This window comes from Penicillium argentinense, assembly GCF_028826775.1.
Source record: "Penicillium argentinense strain IBT 30761 chromosome Unknown utg000001l_segment0_segment0, whole genome shotgun sequence".
NCBI lineage: Eukaryota > Fungi > Ascomycota > Eurotiomycetes > Eurotiales > Aspergillaceae > Penicillium > Penicillium argentinense.
The window spans coordinates 446,146-461,805 of NW_026622660.1; the positions used below are offsets into that span (position 1 = coordinate 446,146).

Sequence of the window (15,660 nt, forward strand, 5' to 3'; positions counted from 1 at the left end):
CGTCCATCTTCCTCCGCACTTCCTCCAGTCCAAGCTACCCTCTTTCTCATCCCACTGCTCCCTCGACTCCTGCCCATCAACATTCGAGACCCCCTCACCGACGACCCCCCCCCCAAAAAAATACTTAGGGATAAGTATATATATATATATTATAGAGCCAGAGGAAAAGAGATTGGCAACCTGCACAACTCACATCTCCCTGCGCACGCCCGAGCGCATCGACCAGAGAGGTCAACAAAGCCACGCGAGCCGGAGTTGCCCCGTCGCGTGCGACAAGCAGAATGATTCATGACAATGACGGCCTCAAACGACGAACAGACAATTACAGAGTCCCCGAGAAATCCCCCGACGCAGTCGTAGCCGACCGCAATGCCACCGTGTCACCGTCCGAATCTACCTCCACAAAGTCCGGTCTGAAAGAAGACGCCAGCTTATTCGCGGCTGTCGCACAAGCGGCGGTTCCAAGCTGGGCAAATATGGTTCTGATGGTCTCATTAATTTTTGGGGGTTGCTGTGCGAATGTGAGTTCATCATTGAGACTCCGTGGCCTGTGACATTGGACTTCTCAAGAGCGGGAATTCACACCGGTTCAACAATCCAGGTTTTCGCCCTCGAGGCTATCATCAAGGAGCAGCCAACGGCTGGCCCTCTGATCACATTTGCTCAATTCGTCCTCTGCGCATTGTTCACCTTGCCGCATTTTCTTTCATTCTCCGCCGGACCAGTTACCCTTTTTCTTAGCCCGAGGGCTATTCCGCTGCGCTCGTGGTTGATCTACACCGCATATTTCGTTTCGGTCAATCTGTTGAATAATTGGGCATTCGCGTATAGAATCTCTGTCCCACTGCACATCATCCTTCGATCCGGTGGTCCGGTAGCATCCATGATTGTGGGGTACATCTTCAATGGTCGGCGCTACTCCCGTGGCCAAGTCCTCTCGGTGGCCATGTTGACCGTGGGCGTCATGGCTGCTGCGCTGGCGGACGCGCAGGCCAAAGGACAGTCTATCGAGATTGGATTAGAAGATAGTACTGCCATGATGACTACTGCGACCGGCTTCTCAATCCTTGCTTTGGCTATGATTCTGTCCGCATTCCAGGGTATCTATGCGGACAGGCTGTATGCCTTTTATGGACGGGACCATTGGAAAGAAGCCCTGTTCTACTCACACGCGCTCTCTCTTCCTCTGTTCTTTACTAGCTGGCCGCAACTATATTCGCAGTGGCGTATTGTTTCCTCATCGCCGTCCCTCCTTTCCCAGATGACGACAAGCTCAGGCTCAAACATAATGCCTTCGACCTCTTCCGGATTGTTCTCCAACAGCACCGCAAGTTATTTCTTGGAAATAGCTCAGAAGAACTCATCGTTTCATGCTATACTCGGCTCCATCCCGATTCAAGTGGCATATTTGATAATGAACGCATTGACGCAATACCTCTGCATTCGCGGCGTCCATCTTCTCTCCGCCAAATCTTCTTCCTTGACCGTCACTGTTGCGTTGAATATCCGCAAACTCGTCTCGCTCTTGCTTTCCATCTATCTCTTTGGAAATCAGTTGGGATCGGGCGTTCTCATTGGCGCCGTTTTGGTCTTTGTTGGTGGTGGATTGTATGGGTTTGAGGGGGCGAGATTACGAAAATTGGCTACAAAGAAGCGTCAGTGATATGGACTACTGGAGCTTGATTTTTGCCCATACCTTTTCTGTTTCGGGGTTTCATTTTTCGTCTTAACCTTCACAGAGGTTTTCTTTCAGTTAGTATAGATTCCGGACGCTTACATTAATCTGTAAATTTAGAAGAAATGCCCTTTTCTCAAGTGTTCAATTACAATTGTAAACCGAGTGCGGTATTCGGCTGGAAATAGATGGGATTAAGTAGAAGGCACCATTACTGGAGTGTGGATAAGGGAAGATATCTCTCAGGCATTCAACGTCATTCGATATCCTCATAGATACAATGGAAAGAAAACTGGAGCTAAAGCATACGGAACATGGTAAGACCCTTTCCGAGGTAAGATAACAGAGGGGAAGGCATTGCAGGAAGAGAGGAGGAAAAAACATATATCACGAGCATGTGCATCAAGCCCCATTAATTGTACATCCACGCAACCAAAAGAATCACACAGATCCCATACTCAAACGTGTGAATTCGAATTCGGATTAGAATCCAAATCACGGTTCAAACGCCTGCTTGCATCTATAACACTTCACCGACGATCTTGGCGGCTTCTTTGTATGTCTCTAACAGCCTCTCGCACTTCTCACGCTCGGCCTTAATGCCGTCGTCTTCGTAGAGCAGTTCGCCAAAGAGATCCTCCTTATACAATTCGCTGACAAGTCGATTCTGGACGACATCTTTGCTGTGGTTGACGAGTAGATGCATAATGGCCTTGGGGACTTGATCGGCAATGGTCTCGCGCACGATATTAAAGTAAGAAGAGATGAGACGGCGGATCAACTCTGTCTCCAGCATTTCCCGGTCCGTTAGAGTTGGCTCGGCATTTTCGTGGGGCTATTGAAAAGTGTGTTAACAGTCATCTGGGACACAATGTACAGTCTGACGAAATCAAAAACTTACGAAGACAGTGGCATCACCTCCATACTCAGGCGGAGCAATGTATTCCTCGGACTGCATGGGGGAGACCGCATTTCAGAGCGACGAAGGCTTTGGCTGATCGTGGGTTCAATCTGGGCGGACCGGTTTGATACCGGAGGAGCCGCATTTTGAACACCACCATCCTTGCCAAAGAAGTAGTTCAGAAAAGAGTCACGAGTAGTGTGCGGGCCACCGAAGCCAGCCGGATGGTTCGCATGTGCGCCGTTCAAGGTCGCAGCAATCCCGTTCTCTGCATTGCGGCCCACATTGGGCGACAGACTGCGCGCACCCTTTGTAGACTGACTGCGGATGGGGAGGTTGTTCTTGGATTCGGATTGAGCATCTTCCTCTTCCAGCGTGCCATTAACACCGTTGGCTGCACCGAGCTCCTTCATTCGTCGCTTCTCGCGTTTGCGCTTTTCTTCCGCCAGAACGGCTTTTCGCTCTTCTTCCTGCTTATTTTGGACGATCGACTGCATGGCGGCAGCTGCACCTGGAAAGTTCGGGTGATTGGTATTGATATAGGCTCTTTGAATGGAGATGAGAGACTCCACGTAGCCGGAACATGGTCCCAGGCGTTCGCGGAGGAGGTCGGACACAACCTCGATCAGCTTTCCTTGGAGACGAGGGAAGCGCAGCAGTTCCTGCGAGCCACATGTGTGGCAGATCTTAATCAGCTCCTCGTACACGAGCTCAACACATCGCTGGGCGGGCGATTCCAGGAGTTTGATCTGGGGCTTGACCAGAAGGTCGAAGGCCAGCTCTGGTACGAAAAGACTGGGACGGGGGCCTGTTGAATTGCGAATGGCAGTCCGGATGTCCGAAACGGTCAAATTATGAGTGGGGTCGATGGTTTCCAGAGAATTTCCAAACACCTCGTTGAAGATATAGTAGATCCGCGCTCCACCGCAGAGCTCCTTAGTTGAGATCTCGGAAGATGTTCCATCGATGGAAGAGATGAACGACGACGCAAAGCGTGTCATGAGCTGCAGAATCAAAGACCCGCGGTGCTCTGGGCCACTGAATTGCTTGTTGCCGTAGCTCGCCAATTCCTGCTGAGTCTGTCCCATTAACGTATTGAGACGAGCCTTGATATCCGGCAAGCGGTCACGGATATGAGACATCAGAGTCGTATTCAGAGTCTTGGCCAAGAAATGGGTACCACATCGGTTCGCCATGTTCCGATACGCAGGGTGATGACGGAAAAAGTCGGCTTCAGCTCGCAGAGCTTCCGCAAGTTCCTTTCCGGACTGGATGTCCTGCTGAGACCGGTTGACGACACCGATGAAGCCAAGCTTCAGGGGGTATACACGACCGGAGAGGATGTCCATCGCATTTGTACCGTGATCCATGAGATCCAGTTTGGACAGGACGCCGATTGTCCTTCGGCCCATGGGATCAACTTGCCGGGCGAGCTTCAGAGCTTCGGAGTTCACCAAGTCAACATTGGCTGGGGAGACGGCAAGAATGATACTGTTCGGTTTGGCAATATATTCCAGAATCAGGGTGCGTGTTTGTTTCTCAATATCGGAAGGTTGGTCGCCAATGGGCACCTTGGTTAAGCCAGGCAAGTCCACCAACGTCAAGTTGAGGACATGGGGGGAAAAGATTTTGAGGTTTATCGGTTGACGGTTGATTCCCTTGTTGCTGCCCGCAATTCGTGCTGTTTCAGCCTCGATCTCCTGCTTCACTTGGGCGAAATCCTCGAATTTGCGGCCCGGCTGGTGGTGGAACTCGGCCCATTCGTGATGGCCGGCCACGCTGGCTGCTGTATGTGGGACATGGATTTCGTCGTTTTCCGGCTTATCGGTTCGTTCACTTGGAATGTTGATGAGTTGCAAGATCAATGGACGTCGTGTGACGATGCCACTGCCGCGCGGCAAGAAATCTCGCCCGACGATATTCTCCAAGACCGACGACTTGCCGGACGATTGGGAGCCGACCACAACCTGGAGGATTTAGTTCACATGACGATCTCAGTATTACTGGAGGCGGAAAGGTGAGCACTCACGATCTGCGGCAAATCGAGAGAGTCATTGCCAATCGTGTTAAAGACCAAATCTTGGAGTTTGTTCACGGTGACGAGCAGATCCTCGCCTAGCGCTGCCATGTTGAGGGACGAAGGCTGGGCACCTGAGAGATTCCGGCTAGGCACGCGAGGAGAGAGGAGGAATCGGCAGGATGAAGCTGCCCTCGGGGTTGCAAACGAAGGTCCCTCGCGCCGTGCACGGAGATCGACCTCGGGGCGCTTGTTTATGGACGCCTTTTGCGCGGCACGTGATGCTGACTTAATGCGGTTACATAAGGTGACATGACGTCTTCCAGTTCCTCGCGGTTTCGAAGCTATTTACACACGGGGGGTTTTTGAAAACAACAGGATCACACTAAGAAACATCTAAAAATGATACACACAAACCTCCATGTGAGGTTTCAGGGGTTTATGCGTCCAGCTGTACGTAGTTGGCCGGGAACAGTCCCTGTTTGCCATTGTACTCGCCAAGCCACCAATCGTCATCCGGGAACTCCTGATATTGTTCAGTTAGTACACGGTCGATTGAGCGGTGGTCCCAGGGAGAAAGTGGGGGGCAACTTACCACATTGGTGATCTTCGCGTTCTCTGGGAAAGATATTTCGTTGTCTTCCGCCGCTTCGTAGTCGTAAAGCGCGATCGCCTTCGGGCCCTTGGAGCTAGCCGGGGCCGGAGCAGCTGCTGGAGCTGGAGGTGGCGCAGGAACGGCAGCTGGCACGGGCTCGGGTGCAGGTACTGGCGTTGGCTCCGGCTCTTGAGTGTGGTATCCAGCAGGGGCACCGTGCTGATCGTCCTGTAGAACCTCGACATAGTTCCCGGGGAAAAGGCCCCGTTCGCCGCGAGCGTTGACACCCAGCCACCAGTCCTCGTCAACCATATCAATTTCTGTCACAATTTCACCCTCCCGAAGTTCAATTTCATTGTCCTCAGCCTTCTCATAGTCGAATTGCACCTGAGCGCGGATTCCACCCTCGGCTTGGCCAACGACAGTGGCCTCGGCGGTAGCTCGGCCAAGGTCTTGAGTCTCTTCAAGATCCCTCTCATCTGGAACCGCCTCCTGGAGGCTTTGAACTGGCATCGTAGGAGGAGGAGAGTTTTGTTCCTCATGAGCATCAGCCACGCCTCGACCGACGGGCATGGCCACTCGGATAGGAGAGTTATCCTGAACAGGGGGTGTAGGGGGAGTCGGAGAGCGCGGTTGCGGGGGAGGAGTGGGCAAGGGCTGCTGAGCATCATGTTCTTCCTCCTCCGGCTCAGTAGGCTCAGTTGGACCAGTAGGGAGTCCAGGGACTGGAACAGGACGACTGGCCTGCGGAACAGGAGGAGGCGTGGGTTGGGCAGGTGGCGCAGGCTCCTGGGCGAATTGATCCCGAATTTCATGGACATGAGATGGAGGCTCAGCCTGTGCATTCTCCGGCTCGTTGGCCTTCGCATCGACCACCTGCGGAGCAGACTTATCCTGGACGGTTTGAACCGGAGCCCATGACTTTCCTGCGTACGAGCTCTTCCATTCGCCTTGGCCGCTCACCTGGCTCTGAATTGGGCGTGATGGCTCTGCGTCAGCTGAGGCAGGAGTTCCACCACGCTCCCTGGCCTTGCGCTCGGCCCAGAGCTGAGCTGGAGTCTTTCCTCCCTCGTCTGCAAAAGTGCGACTAGCACTGCCAACCGGCGCAGCGGTAGCAACAGCTGCTGAGGGTCCAGTAGGGAGAGGCGGCTTAGTGCCACCAAAGGCGGGACCACCTCCGAACTTATTGGCCACTTTGGGCTTTGGCAGAGATGTGAGGCGTTCGGCGGTCTCACCCGCAGCTGGTCGCTCGGGCATGTTCACAGGTTCATTCTGGGGCACAGGGCTCTTTGTGGTCTCAGGGGCAACTTCCGGCTTCTGGGATCGAGCTCGGATAGCAGCGATGTCCACTTTGCCCACGGGTTCATAGGATCCCTTGACCGGCGTCGGGCGGTCATCCTTGAGCTGCCCCGACTCAGCAGCCTGGCGCCGAATCGCCGCAATATCAACCTTACCGACAGGTTGATAACCGCCACGAACAACGTCAGCACTACTCTCGGGAACAGCGGGGGCCGGGTCCTGAGAAGATGGGGCCTGGTTCTCCGACTTCAATTGTTGCAGGTTCACGCGAGTCGGTTGATAAGCAGGTTGCACCTTTTCGAGCTGGGTTCTTGTGACCGGGGGTGCATCAGCTCCCCAGCCGTCATCGTCCACGCCAGCCGATGAGGTTGCGGGCTTGGAACGCGTTACCGAAGAGGCCGAGGCGATACCGCCAGATCGGGCCGGTGTGAACACGGGTTTGCTGGCAACTGGAGGGCGAGGACCGGCGGCCGTCGAAATGGCTGGGCCCTGTGACGCCGCCGAATACTTGGAGCCCGAGGAATCTCCAACACGTTGAATAATGCCCTCGGGAGAGAGGTCACCGTCCGTCCGAGCAGTGATCTGCACATGGTACCCCTATTTTGATGGCCAAGTCAGCATAATCGAACGTCGGGCATACCTGACGGAATTTCAGTCAGAGCGTAGGAAAGGATGATCGGTCTTACATGCAAGAACTTGGAAACGCTGGCCAGGTGGCTCGTGAAATAACCTTTTGTCCTCTCGGGGACTCCCTCTCCGCACCACGCAATCAAAACATTCTTAGGCAGTCCTGTGTTCGGATCGGTCACCTTCACATAGGCAAATTGAACTCGGCCCTCGGAGAACTCCTCGATTAGATCCTCCAATTCACCATCTATGGCGCGATAGTCAGCGTCAGCTTTGGCAAGCAGTGAGAATGAGGGGCGCGGGGTGGGAGGACACTGACCTCCAGTGCTTTGGACCTTCAGGACACTTTCTTTGTTGCCGGAATCTTGCTGAAAGGCATTGACGAGCGGCGCTGAGACGGAAAACAGAGCCCATTGGCCGAAGGTTGGCGAAGCCGCATTGCCCGTCGGCAATGATGCATTCACGACGGACTGGTAGCTCTTCGATATCGACGGTCCGTTGGTCGAGAGATTGAGGGATGCCATGGTGCGTGGCAGCAATCAGGAGGTATTGGTTTGGAGCGTCGTCAATGGAGAGATATGAGGAGAAGGGATTGGGGAAAGCGGGCTGATGTTGTCTGATTAGTTTAGGCTCCCAAGGCCTCTCGGTGGGTTCGTCTCAGCCGCTGGGGTGGCGAAGCTGGAGGGGTCCGAAGTGGTCAAGCCGAGTGCAAGGAGGGGCAGCACATACCTGCAAGAAAGGCCAAAGAGTGAATGGAATGGAGAATAGCGGGGGCAGGTCAGGCGGTGTCAAGCGGTGTCAGGAGCTCTGCGAGTCTTGTAGAGTATGTATGTGTACCGCAGGGGGGAAAGAGCTCAGAAGTGGTTGGGGGCAGGCGCGGTCCACCGACTGCTTAGGCGGACGTCATCTCCGCTCTCTTCCTCCTTTGATCTCTTCCATCTCTTCTCCGCATTGCCTCAGTGCGACTTTGCCTTTGATCAGAGAATTTTTTTTTTATAAAAAAAATACATTGATTCTTCTATCTTAGGTTTGATCTGCCCTGGTTATCTCTCGATTGAACACGGTGTTTACACCCAAGCCGATCCGAAGTACCCAAGGCCCAAGGTCGCAACGGCTCCACCGCGATCTGGCCCTGCGAGGCTCACCGGTGTGGATCACAAGGGGCCCGAAAAAAAAATATATAGATCGCAGCGTTTCCTTTCTCTTTTTGCCTCTCGACTATGAGCCAGTGAATCGCGAATAATTCTCTTGCGCTACACAACCTCGACCTCGTCCTCCGTTTCGATCCGCCGGTACACAGTAGAAGTCATGGGGTCGTCTGAGCCCGAGCTCGGTCTCGATCCCAATGCCAGCACGCCCAACGATGAACTTCCCCGATCCTTAGGCTCTGGCGAAGAGTCGGCCACTTCTCCTGTTCATGAAGAGCCTGTGCAGGACGGTTCTGGCATTCTCCCTCGAGACCAGCAGCAGAAAACGCCCACTTATGACTATGCCTACGAAAAGTCCATGAGTCACGCCGAGGCGAAACTCTTCTATCAGCACCACCAACAAGCCTCCAAAAGCGGCGAGAACCCGGGCCTCATTAGTCCAGTACTGGCAAGCCGGTCGATGACTGATCCGTCTGAAGACAGAACTACGGGTGCGGAGGCTCGCCCGTGGGGAAGTTCTTCGGTGCACGAGTCGGAATGGTATACAGGTTCGCATTCCGGTGCCGATGGCACACCGCAGATTAGCAGTGCCCAGGTCGCCGCAGACTACGCGGCTCGAAACCATGCCGTTTCACTCAGCGTGGCTTATGCTCAAGATCCGTACGCATCAGCTGCAGAGAGTCTCCAAGAAACTGGCCTGGGCATCGGTATGTCCCAAGGTGTAAATGGAACAGCACCAGGTGGAGATGCCGTCACCTCCGAGTTGAAGGCCATCTATCGCAAGATCAAAGGTCTCCTGGACCGTCGGTCCAAATATATGGAGCTGTCCCTCCAGCGATCTGGTGATGACCCCAGAGATCAGCCTGAGTGGGTTGTATATCCACCACCTCCAGAGCCCGCTTGGGATGATGGCAAGGAATATAAACCTGGGTCTGTTGGAGGCCCTGCAGACCTAACAGGAAAGAGGAGAAAGATGGGCGAAGACATCGGCGAGGACTTCGATCTAGAAGAGCTGATGCCTGTCCCCGGAGAGTCCTCTTATACATATCGCTTGGACCGTAACAGCGTTTATCAGGTCTACGAATCGGATGAAGCTGCAGATAAGCAAGAGCCTACTGTCCATATTCCGACATTGCGCGAGTTCTACATGGATTTGGATGCCGTGGTAGATGTCTCAACCGATGGACCGGCCAAGAGTTTTGCCTTCAAGCGTCTCTCGTACCTGGAGGGGAAATTCCAGCTATACACGCTTCTGAACGAATATCAGGAAATCGCTGACAGCAAGAAAGTTCCCCATCGTGATTTTTACAACGTTCGAAAGGTGGACACCCACGTTCACCACTCGGCGTGCATGAACCAAAAGCATCTGCTCCGGTTTATCAAAAGCAAGATGAGAAAGTCGCCAGATGAAGTAGTCTTGTTCCGTGACGGCAAGCACCTCACCCTGCGTGAGGTCTTTGAAAGTATCAATTTGACTGCCTATGATCTCAGTATCGATACCTTGGATATGCATGTACGTTTTGTTTTGGATCCTATCTACACAAATCCATTCTGCTCTTGTCCAGGCCTGTTCGCTCTCACACAGTCTTTGCTAATCTGCTATCCTCAAAGGCTCACACCGATTCATTCCATCGATTTGACAAGTTTAATCTAAAGTATAACCCGGTTGGGGAGTCTCGACTTCGTGAAATCTTCTTGAAGACGGACAACTACATCAAAGGTCGCTACCTGGCTGAGATTACCAAAGAAGTGATTTCGGACTTGGAATCAAGCAAATACCAAATGGTCGAATGGCGTATCTCTATTTATGGACGGTCCATTCAAGAGTGGGACAAATTGGCTGCCTGGGTGGTCGATAATAAGCTATTCTCTCCCAACGTCCGCTGGCTGATCCAGGTGCCTCGTCTCTACGATGTCTACAAATCAAGCGGCATGATGGAGAATTTTGAACAGGTCATCACCAATGTCTTCCAGCCGCTGTTTGAAGTGACAAAGGACCCGTCAAGCCACCCCAAGCTACACGTTTTCCTACAGCGCGTGGTAGGATTTGACAGCGTCGATGATGAAAGCAAGACCGAGCGTCGCTTCTACAGGAAATACCCCATTCCGCGAGAATGGGATACCAAACAGAACCCGCCATACAGCTATTGGATCTACTTCATGTTTGCCAATATTGCATCTCTGAACAACTGGCGGAAGCGCCGAGGGTTCAACACATTTGTTCTCCGACCACACTGTGGAGAGGCTGGCGATCCGGATCATCTGGCTGTAGGCTTCCTCGGCTGCCACAGCATCAGTCACGGTATCTTGTTGCGTAAGGTTCCCCTGCTCCAGTATCTGTACTATTTGGATCAGATTGGCATTGCAATGTCGCCACTGAGTAACAATGCGTTGTTCCTCACCTACGATAAGAACCCCTGTGCCAGCTTCTTCAAACGAGGACTTAATGTCTCCTTGTCGACCGATGATCCTCTTCAATTCGCCTTCACGAAGGAGCCTCTGATTGAGGAATATTCCGTCGCCGCCCAGATCTACAAATTCAGCGCTGTTGACATGTGTGAATTGGCCAAGCACTCTGTGGACCAGAGTGGATTTGAGATTGCACTCAAGAGACGATGGCTTGGTTCCGACTGCAGTCTCCCTGGCGTCGCTGGTAATAATGTTGCCAAGAGCAACGTGCCAGATATCCGCGAGGCATTTAGACACGAGACCCTCATGGCAGAGTTGTCCTTGTAAGTCAAACGCCCTGAAAACTAATCCCACGAGCGCCATCACTAACCCGTGGTTCTTTGACCTGTTTCAGGATCGAGCGGTATTCTGAAGGCCCAGGAGTCGAGGAACGCGGTGCATTGGCCCCGGGGTTGCTGCACACAGCCAAGCAGGCGTCGGTGAAGCCCAGTAGGTCTTGACTATTCTGTTCGGTGTTGCACCATTTCTTCGAACTTGTTTGCAGCCGACTTATCTGGCACGAGTTGATCAGCTTCCCCCGAATCCGTCCAGCCAGCATCATTCAAGCTCCCAGGTTATCTCAGGGGTTCCGATCTAGAGGCGCACATGAGCGGTTCCAATGCCGATGTACAGGTTGTCTCGGACATCCCATTCGCCACGGTACTATCGACACAGAATATCGCATCACCTCGAATTGCTGCGGGGGAGCTCTGTTCGTCTCCTAGTAGCACGAGTCTGCTTGGAGCAGACGTTACAGGTCCCGGTAATCTCCCGGAGCAGAAGATCTTTCCAGGAATTGTTCATGAATCGGTTCGGAGGGAAAGTCTGCTTTCTCGGTCATCTTTGGAGTCTCATGGTCATTGATTCTCCTTGATTCTGCGGGATCAAGCGGGGCAGCAGCCGGGACTACTTTCGGGTTCACTTCATCTCTTGTCACTTACACACTTTAGCAAGATAGTTTTGAATGACCAAGCACGTTCAAACTGCATCAAAGTTACAAGTCGGCTTCAATTCCAACTGCTACTAGAAATTCAGATTATGTGTGCATGTCCCTTCAGACAAGCAACAAGCAATATTCATGGGAGTTTTTCAGCCACTTTTCTTAAGTCCAGCTTCTTGTATCAATTTAGAGCGTATAATTTGGCAAGAGATCATCCAGCCATGGTTGAAAAGTATTGTCAAGATTGCAAGCAAATTATTTCATAACCATCTAGGTGCGCTTCCAAATGCAAATATGTAATCTGCCACGCCAGGTATGGCTGATGGAGGGTGGCGTGGGCATAGATACAAAATAAACCAGATTGATACTTAGGACTTCAGATTGCCCAACTTCCTCGTCGCTCAGGGACTCCCCAAGCTTCAAAAGTGTCATCTTCCGCCATGCTCGGCTGCTGTCGAGCCCATTCACGTATGTAGAGACGAAGAGCCTTCCAACGAGTGCAAGCCGCCGTTAGATCATCTTCAGGTGCCATAACGTACCCTTTAGCATTGGTATGCAAATCGTCCCGTCGAAGATCGTCGACGTGGATTCCTGATATTCGGCTGAGCTCATGATCATAGTAGCGAGCAACACAGGGGTAACCAAGAGAGATATAGTTGTAGATCTGCGTGACAAACCCATCATGGAACTCATCTTCTAGAGACTTTGAAGGGTTCGTGGGAATACTGCGGGGCGTAGGTTGGTCTGCCCAATCTTTTCGAGCCACGCGAGAGGTATGGGAAGGGCTGGGGCTCATCCCGGGCTCATCGTCCAACGCCATAGGGGTCATAATGCCGGACAGGGTTTGCGTTTCCCGGTCATGACCCTCATCCTTGCGACAAGTGCCCATCCAAAGACCCATCTCTCCGCCACCCCCCGGGCGAGTTGGTCCACACCAGAGACCACCACACCCCGTGCATGGGTCTGATTCTGCCTGTGTGCCACTTTCCGCGCTGACCGTTTCAGAGAATGTCCCCTGCGGAGAGAGACTCTGCGGTATGATGATATCATCTCCTAGCATCGGGGGGTTGGGTCCCGGGCGTTCCCCAGACCTTTGCACAGAAGGCTTCAGGTCCGGCTTTCTTGATGATGCCATTATCCTGAGTCGTTGCTCGGCTTCTTCTTTGTGTTGACGCATATACTCCAGCTCCCAGGAAAGGTCTGCGGAGGACTGTCTGCGGGATTTGATATGATGCTTGGGAGGATAAATACAATCTTCTTCTTCAGAATCTCTGGTCTCCTCGTCAATGGCAAAGTGATCGACGGGCTGGTAATTCTGCTCGTTGGGGAAGGCAGCCAGTGTCTGGTCCTTCAGTTGTTGATGTGCAGATCGAGCCGCAAGCTGGAGCAAGTACTCAGAAAGCCCACCTTGGCGACTTTCTTGGAATAACTGACCGTCCCTTCGAAGTTCTGGGTGTAAATCAACTAGCTTCTCTGGAGCTGATGACGATGAAGGTGACTCAGAAGAAGCATCGGAGTCTTCACTGCTATTCGATGGAATAGATGGGAGATCTGGGACTCGAAATGAATGGCGCCGTAATTCATGCCGGCGGAGAAGATTTGCGTATGAGAATTTCGATTCTGATGGGTCAAAGATTCCACGGTTGGGACTTAGTCGAGATGCTCTGCCAGGTGCATCTGGCCGATCCCCTCGGAGCCGTGCATAACGGGCCGGTGTTCCTTGGGCCGAACGATACTCCGTCTCAATTATTTCGGGTTTGAACCTTCTGGGTACTGTAGAGGAGACATGTGGAGTAATTTTCTGCTTCCCTATGGAGGATCCTCGATGGCTTGTCTTTGTAGTTTCAACGGGCTCCGGCAGGAGTCTCCTGCGAGGTCGGACATCTTGTGAAGCTTCTTTGGGTGACGAAGGGTCGGTGCTGTTTTTTGAATTCGGAATGTGAGAGCTACGCGATGATGTCTCAACAGGCTGTGGTAGGAACTTTCGGGGAGGATGAGGGGATGACACAGAGTCTCCGTTCGCTTCATCTGTTTGTTGTTGGCCCGCCACTCGTGGGAGTGCGGCGAGTGAAGACCCAGGTGAGGAATCATTCGACTGCAGCTGCCCCGTCGGTTTGTCCGAGGCGGATTGAGGAGGTTCGACAGGCGAATGGCCCATATTCAATTGTGGCCACGCGGTCCTGGACCAAATTCACACCATGCTCTAGTAGTGTTGACAGGCGCAGGCTAACATGGACAGCGGCATGCCCCAGGGTCCGGACCAAGGACAAGGGCGTAGATAAGGGCCGTCACACGAGAATCAGAATGCGGGGGACAGAGAGGGTAAACAGGACGATCGGACCTCCTGCTTCCTGACTTCCCCGATAGCTTCGCCAGGTGGGGCCGCCGGTGTGAAGAGAGAATCGGAGGCGGAGACGAGGCGGTCAGGCGATGTACAACAATCATTATCGAATGACATCAAGCGCGATAAGATAGCGCCCAAAAGTTCGAATCGATCCTCTCCCTCCACAACTAGAATGATTGCACCTCCAACACTCTCAGCTCAAATGGATTCGGAGAAGCGCAAATTTGGAGATGATGACGAGGGCCAGCCGCCCCCCTCGCCCAAACGACGAGTGATTGGACCGTCGCTCCCTTCGGCCGAATCACGGGAGGCTAGCGGCAGCTGCAGCGGCAGCGACGACAGTGACGATAGTGACGATGACTTTGGTCCCAGCTTGCCTCCGCCGGACGGGGCAGGTGCGCCAGCTGTACCAGAGTCCGCTCAAACGGAAAACCCTGGGCCTGAGTCTGCCAAGGGCGAAAAAGCAGAAAGCCGTCGAGACCAATGGATGCTGCAACCGCCAGAGCATAGTGACTGGGCATCCAAGATTGATCCAACCCAGCTACGGAATCGAAAATTTCAGACGGGCAAGACCGCCCGTGCTGCCACTGCGTCTTCCAAAACTGTTGATGCTTCCTGGGTCGAAACTCCCGAGGAGAGGATAAGACGGCTCGAGGACGAAGTGATGGGTGTGGGTGCCCCATCGGGGGGTGCTCCGCAATCTAAGTCTGAGAAGAAAAATACAACAAAGGACCGCTCCATGGAAGAGAAGATCAAAAAGTTTAATGTACGTCCTGAGAACCCACAATTTTCGTTTTTAGAGATACTGACTCGCCCTGCAGGACCGCTCCGGGAAAAATCGACGTCTGGAGAAGCCAGAAAAAACTCGAAAGGAGGAGGAAGATGACCCCAGCATGCGTGCATTTGACCGGGAGAAGGATATGGCCGTATCTTCAAAGATCTCGAATGCACAGCGCAGGGAGATGGTGAACAAGGCTAGTGACTATAATTCTCGATTCAGTAAAGGCAGTTTTCTCTGACCAGGATGCTACCAATGATTGGTGGGTACCTTGTTAGCGGCGCTGGGTATTTCTTAGCTAGTCTATATACCATCGACTATGCAGATTTTCAACTGCTAATAGACAACCTATGGTAAAATACGATCTTATTCAGACCAGTCAGGTTGAGACTAACTAGCTGGATGATTTCTTAATAATACTTTGACTATCTTTGAATTTCAGTTTTAAATAATTATTAACTTATTTGAAAGGATATATATTAGATGATGATGATGATGATGAATTTCATTTGCCAAATGTAGCTCGCTCTATATATATGCTGCTATGTAGATATATCTTAACTAGATAAAACTATCCTTAGAATTAGTAAACTGTATACTATTAACGTAATCCACAAGCGAGTCGGCACTTTCTCCGTCATCACTAGAATATTAAAGCATTTCAACCACCAACGCCATTAAATTAGACTATATAAAAGATAATATAAATAGCTACTTATTAGGACAGCGTCTTATGGTATGTCCAACAGTCCCGCAACTACTGCAGCGTGCTGGAGCTCGCTGGCGAGGCCTGGATGCCTGCTCCTCAACCTGCTCCTCAATATGCGTATCAAGCTGCTGGAGACGATTTTGACCTTCCTGTACAAATTAAATAAGGTCATTACCTAG

The 15,660-nt window shown here is 52.3% G+C and overlaps 7 protein-coding genes across 7 annotated transcripts; 3 read left to right on the forward strand and 4 right to left on the reverse strand.

The window, feature by feature from the left end:
• Nucleotides 1-281: 281 nt before the first annotated feature.
• On the forward strand, nucleotides 282-1,663 carry N7532_000129 (uncharacterized protein; the record flags this gene model as incomplete). Its single annotated transcript, XM_056612633.1, has 2 exons — nucleotides 282-521; nucleotides 602-1,663. 2 exons carry the CDS (start codon nucleotides 282-284, stop codon nucleotides 1,661-1,663), a joined length of 1,302 nt encoding a protein of 433 aa, XP_056479857.1.
• A 532-nt stretch (nucleotides 1,664-2,195) lies between these two features.
• Nucleotides 2,196-2,471, reverse strand: N7532_000130 (dynamin-related protein DNM1; the record flags this gene model as incomplete). The annotated part of the gene is made up of 1 exon (XM_056612634.1): nucleotides 2,196-2,471. One exon carries the CDS (start codon nucleotides 2,469-2,471, stop codon nucleotides 2,196-2,198), a length of 276 nt encoding a protein of 91 aa, XP_056479858.1.
• A 101-nt stretch (nucleotides 2,472-2,572) lies between these two features.
• On the reverse strand, nucleotides 2,573-4,704 carry N7532_000131 (dynamin family protein; the record flags this gene model as incomplete). The annotated part of the gene is made up of 2 exons (XM_056612635.1): nucleotides 2,573-4,543; nucleotides 4,606-4,704. The coding sequence occupies 2 exons, from the start codon at nucleotides 4,702-4,704 to the stop codon at nucleotides 2,573-2,575; spliced, it is 2,070 nt and encodes a 689-aa protein (XP_056479859.1).
• Nucleotides 4,705-5,032: 328 nt separating this feature from the next.
• On the reverse strand, nucleotides 5,033-7,638 carry N7532_000132 (putative actin binding protein; the record flags this gene model as incomplete). Its single annotated transcript, XM_056612636.1, has 3 exons — nucleotides 5,033-7,084; nucleotides 7,174-7,361; nucleotides 7,434-7,638. The coding sequence occupies 3 exons, from the start codon at nucleotides 7,636-7,638 to the stop codon at nucleotides 5,033-5,035; spliced, it is 2,445 nt and encodes an 814-aa protein (XP_056479860.1).
• Nucleotides 7,639-8,422: 784 nt separating this feature from the next.
• N7532_000133 (uncharacterized protein) lies at nucleotides 8,423-11,574 on the forward strand (the record flags this gene model as incomplete). Its single annotated transcript, XM_056612637.1, has 4 exons — nucleotides 8,423-9,775; nucleotides 9,874-10,994; nucleotides 11,066-11,160; nucleotides 11,243-11,574. 4 exons carry the CDS (start codon nucleotides 8,423-8,425, stop codon nucleotides 11,572-11,574), a joined length of 2,901 nt encoding a protein of 966 aa, XP_056479861.1.
• A 452-nt stretch (nucleotides 11,575-12,026) lies between these two features.
• Nucleotides 12,027-13,808, reverse strand: N7532_000134 (uncharacterized protein; the record flags this gene model as incomplete). The annotated part of the gene is made up of 1 exon (XM_056612638.1): nucleotides 12,027-13,808. The coding sequence occupies one exon, from the start codon at nucleotides 13,806-13,808 to the stop codon at nucleotides 12,027-12,029; it is 1,782 nt and encodes a 593-aa protein (XP_056479862.1).
• Nucleotides 13,809-14,196: 388 nt separating this feature from the next.
• Nucleotides 14,197-15,013, forward strand: N7532_000135 (GPALPP motifs-containing protein 1; the record flags this gene model as incomplete). Its single annotated transcript, XM_056612639.1, has 2 exons — nucleotides 14,197-14,760; nucleotides 14,816-15,013. 2 exons carry the CDS (start codon nucleotides 14,197-14,199, stop codon nucleotides 15,011-15,013), a joined length of 762 nt encoding a protein of 253 aa, XP_056479863.1.
• Between the last annotated feature and the right edge of the window lie 647 nt (nucleotides 15,014-15,660).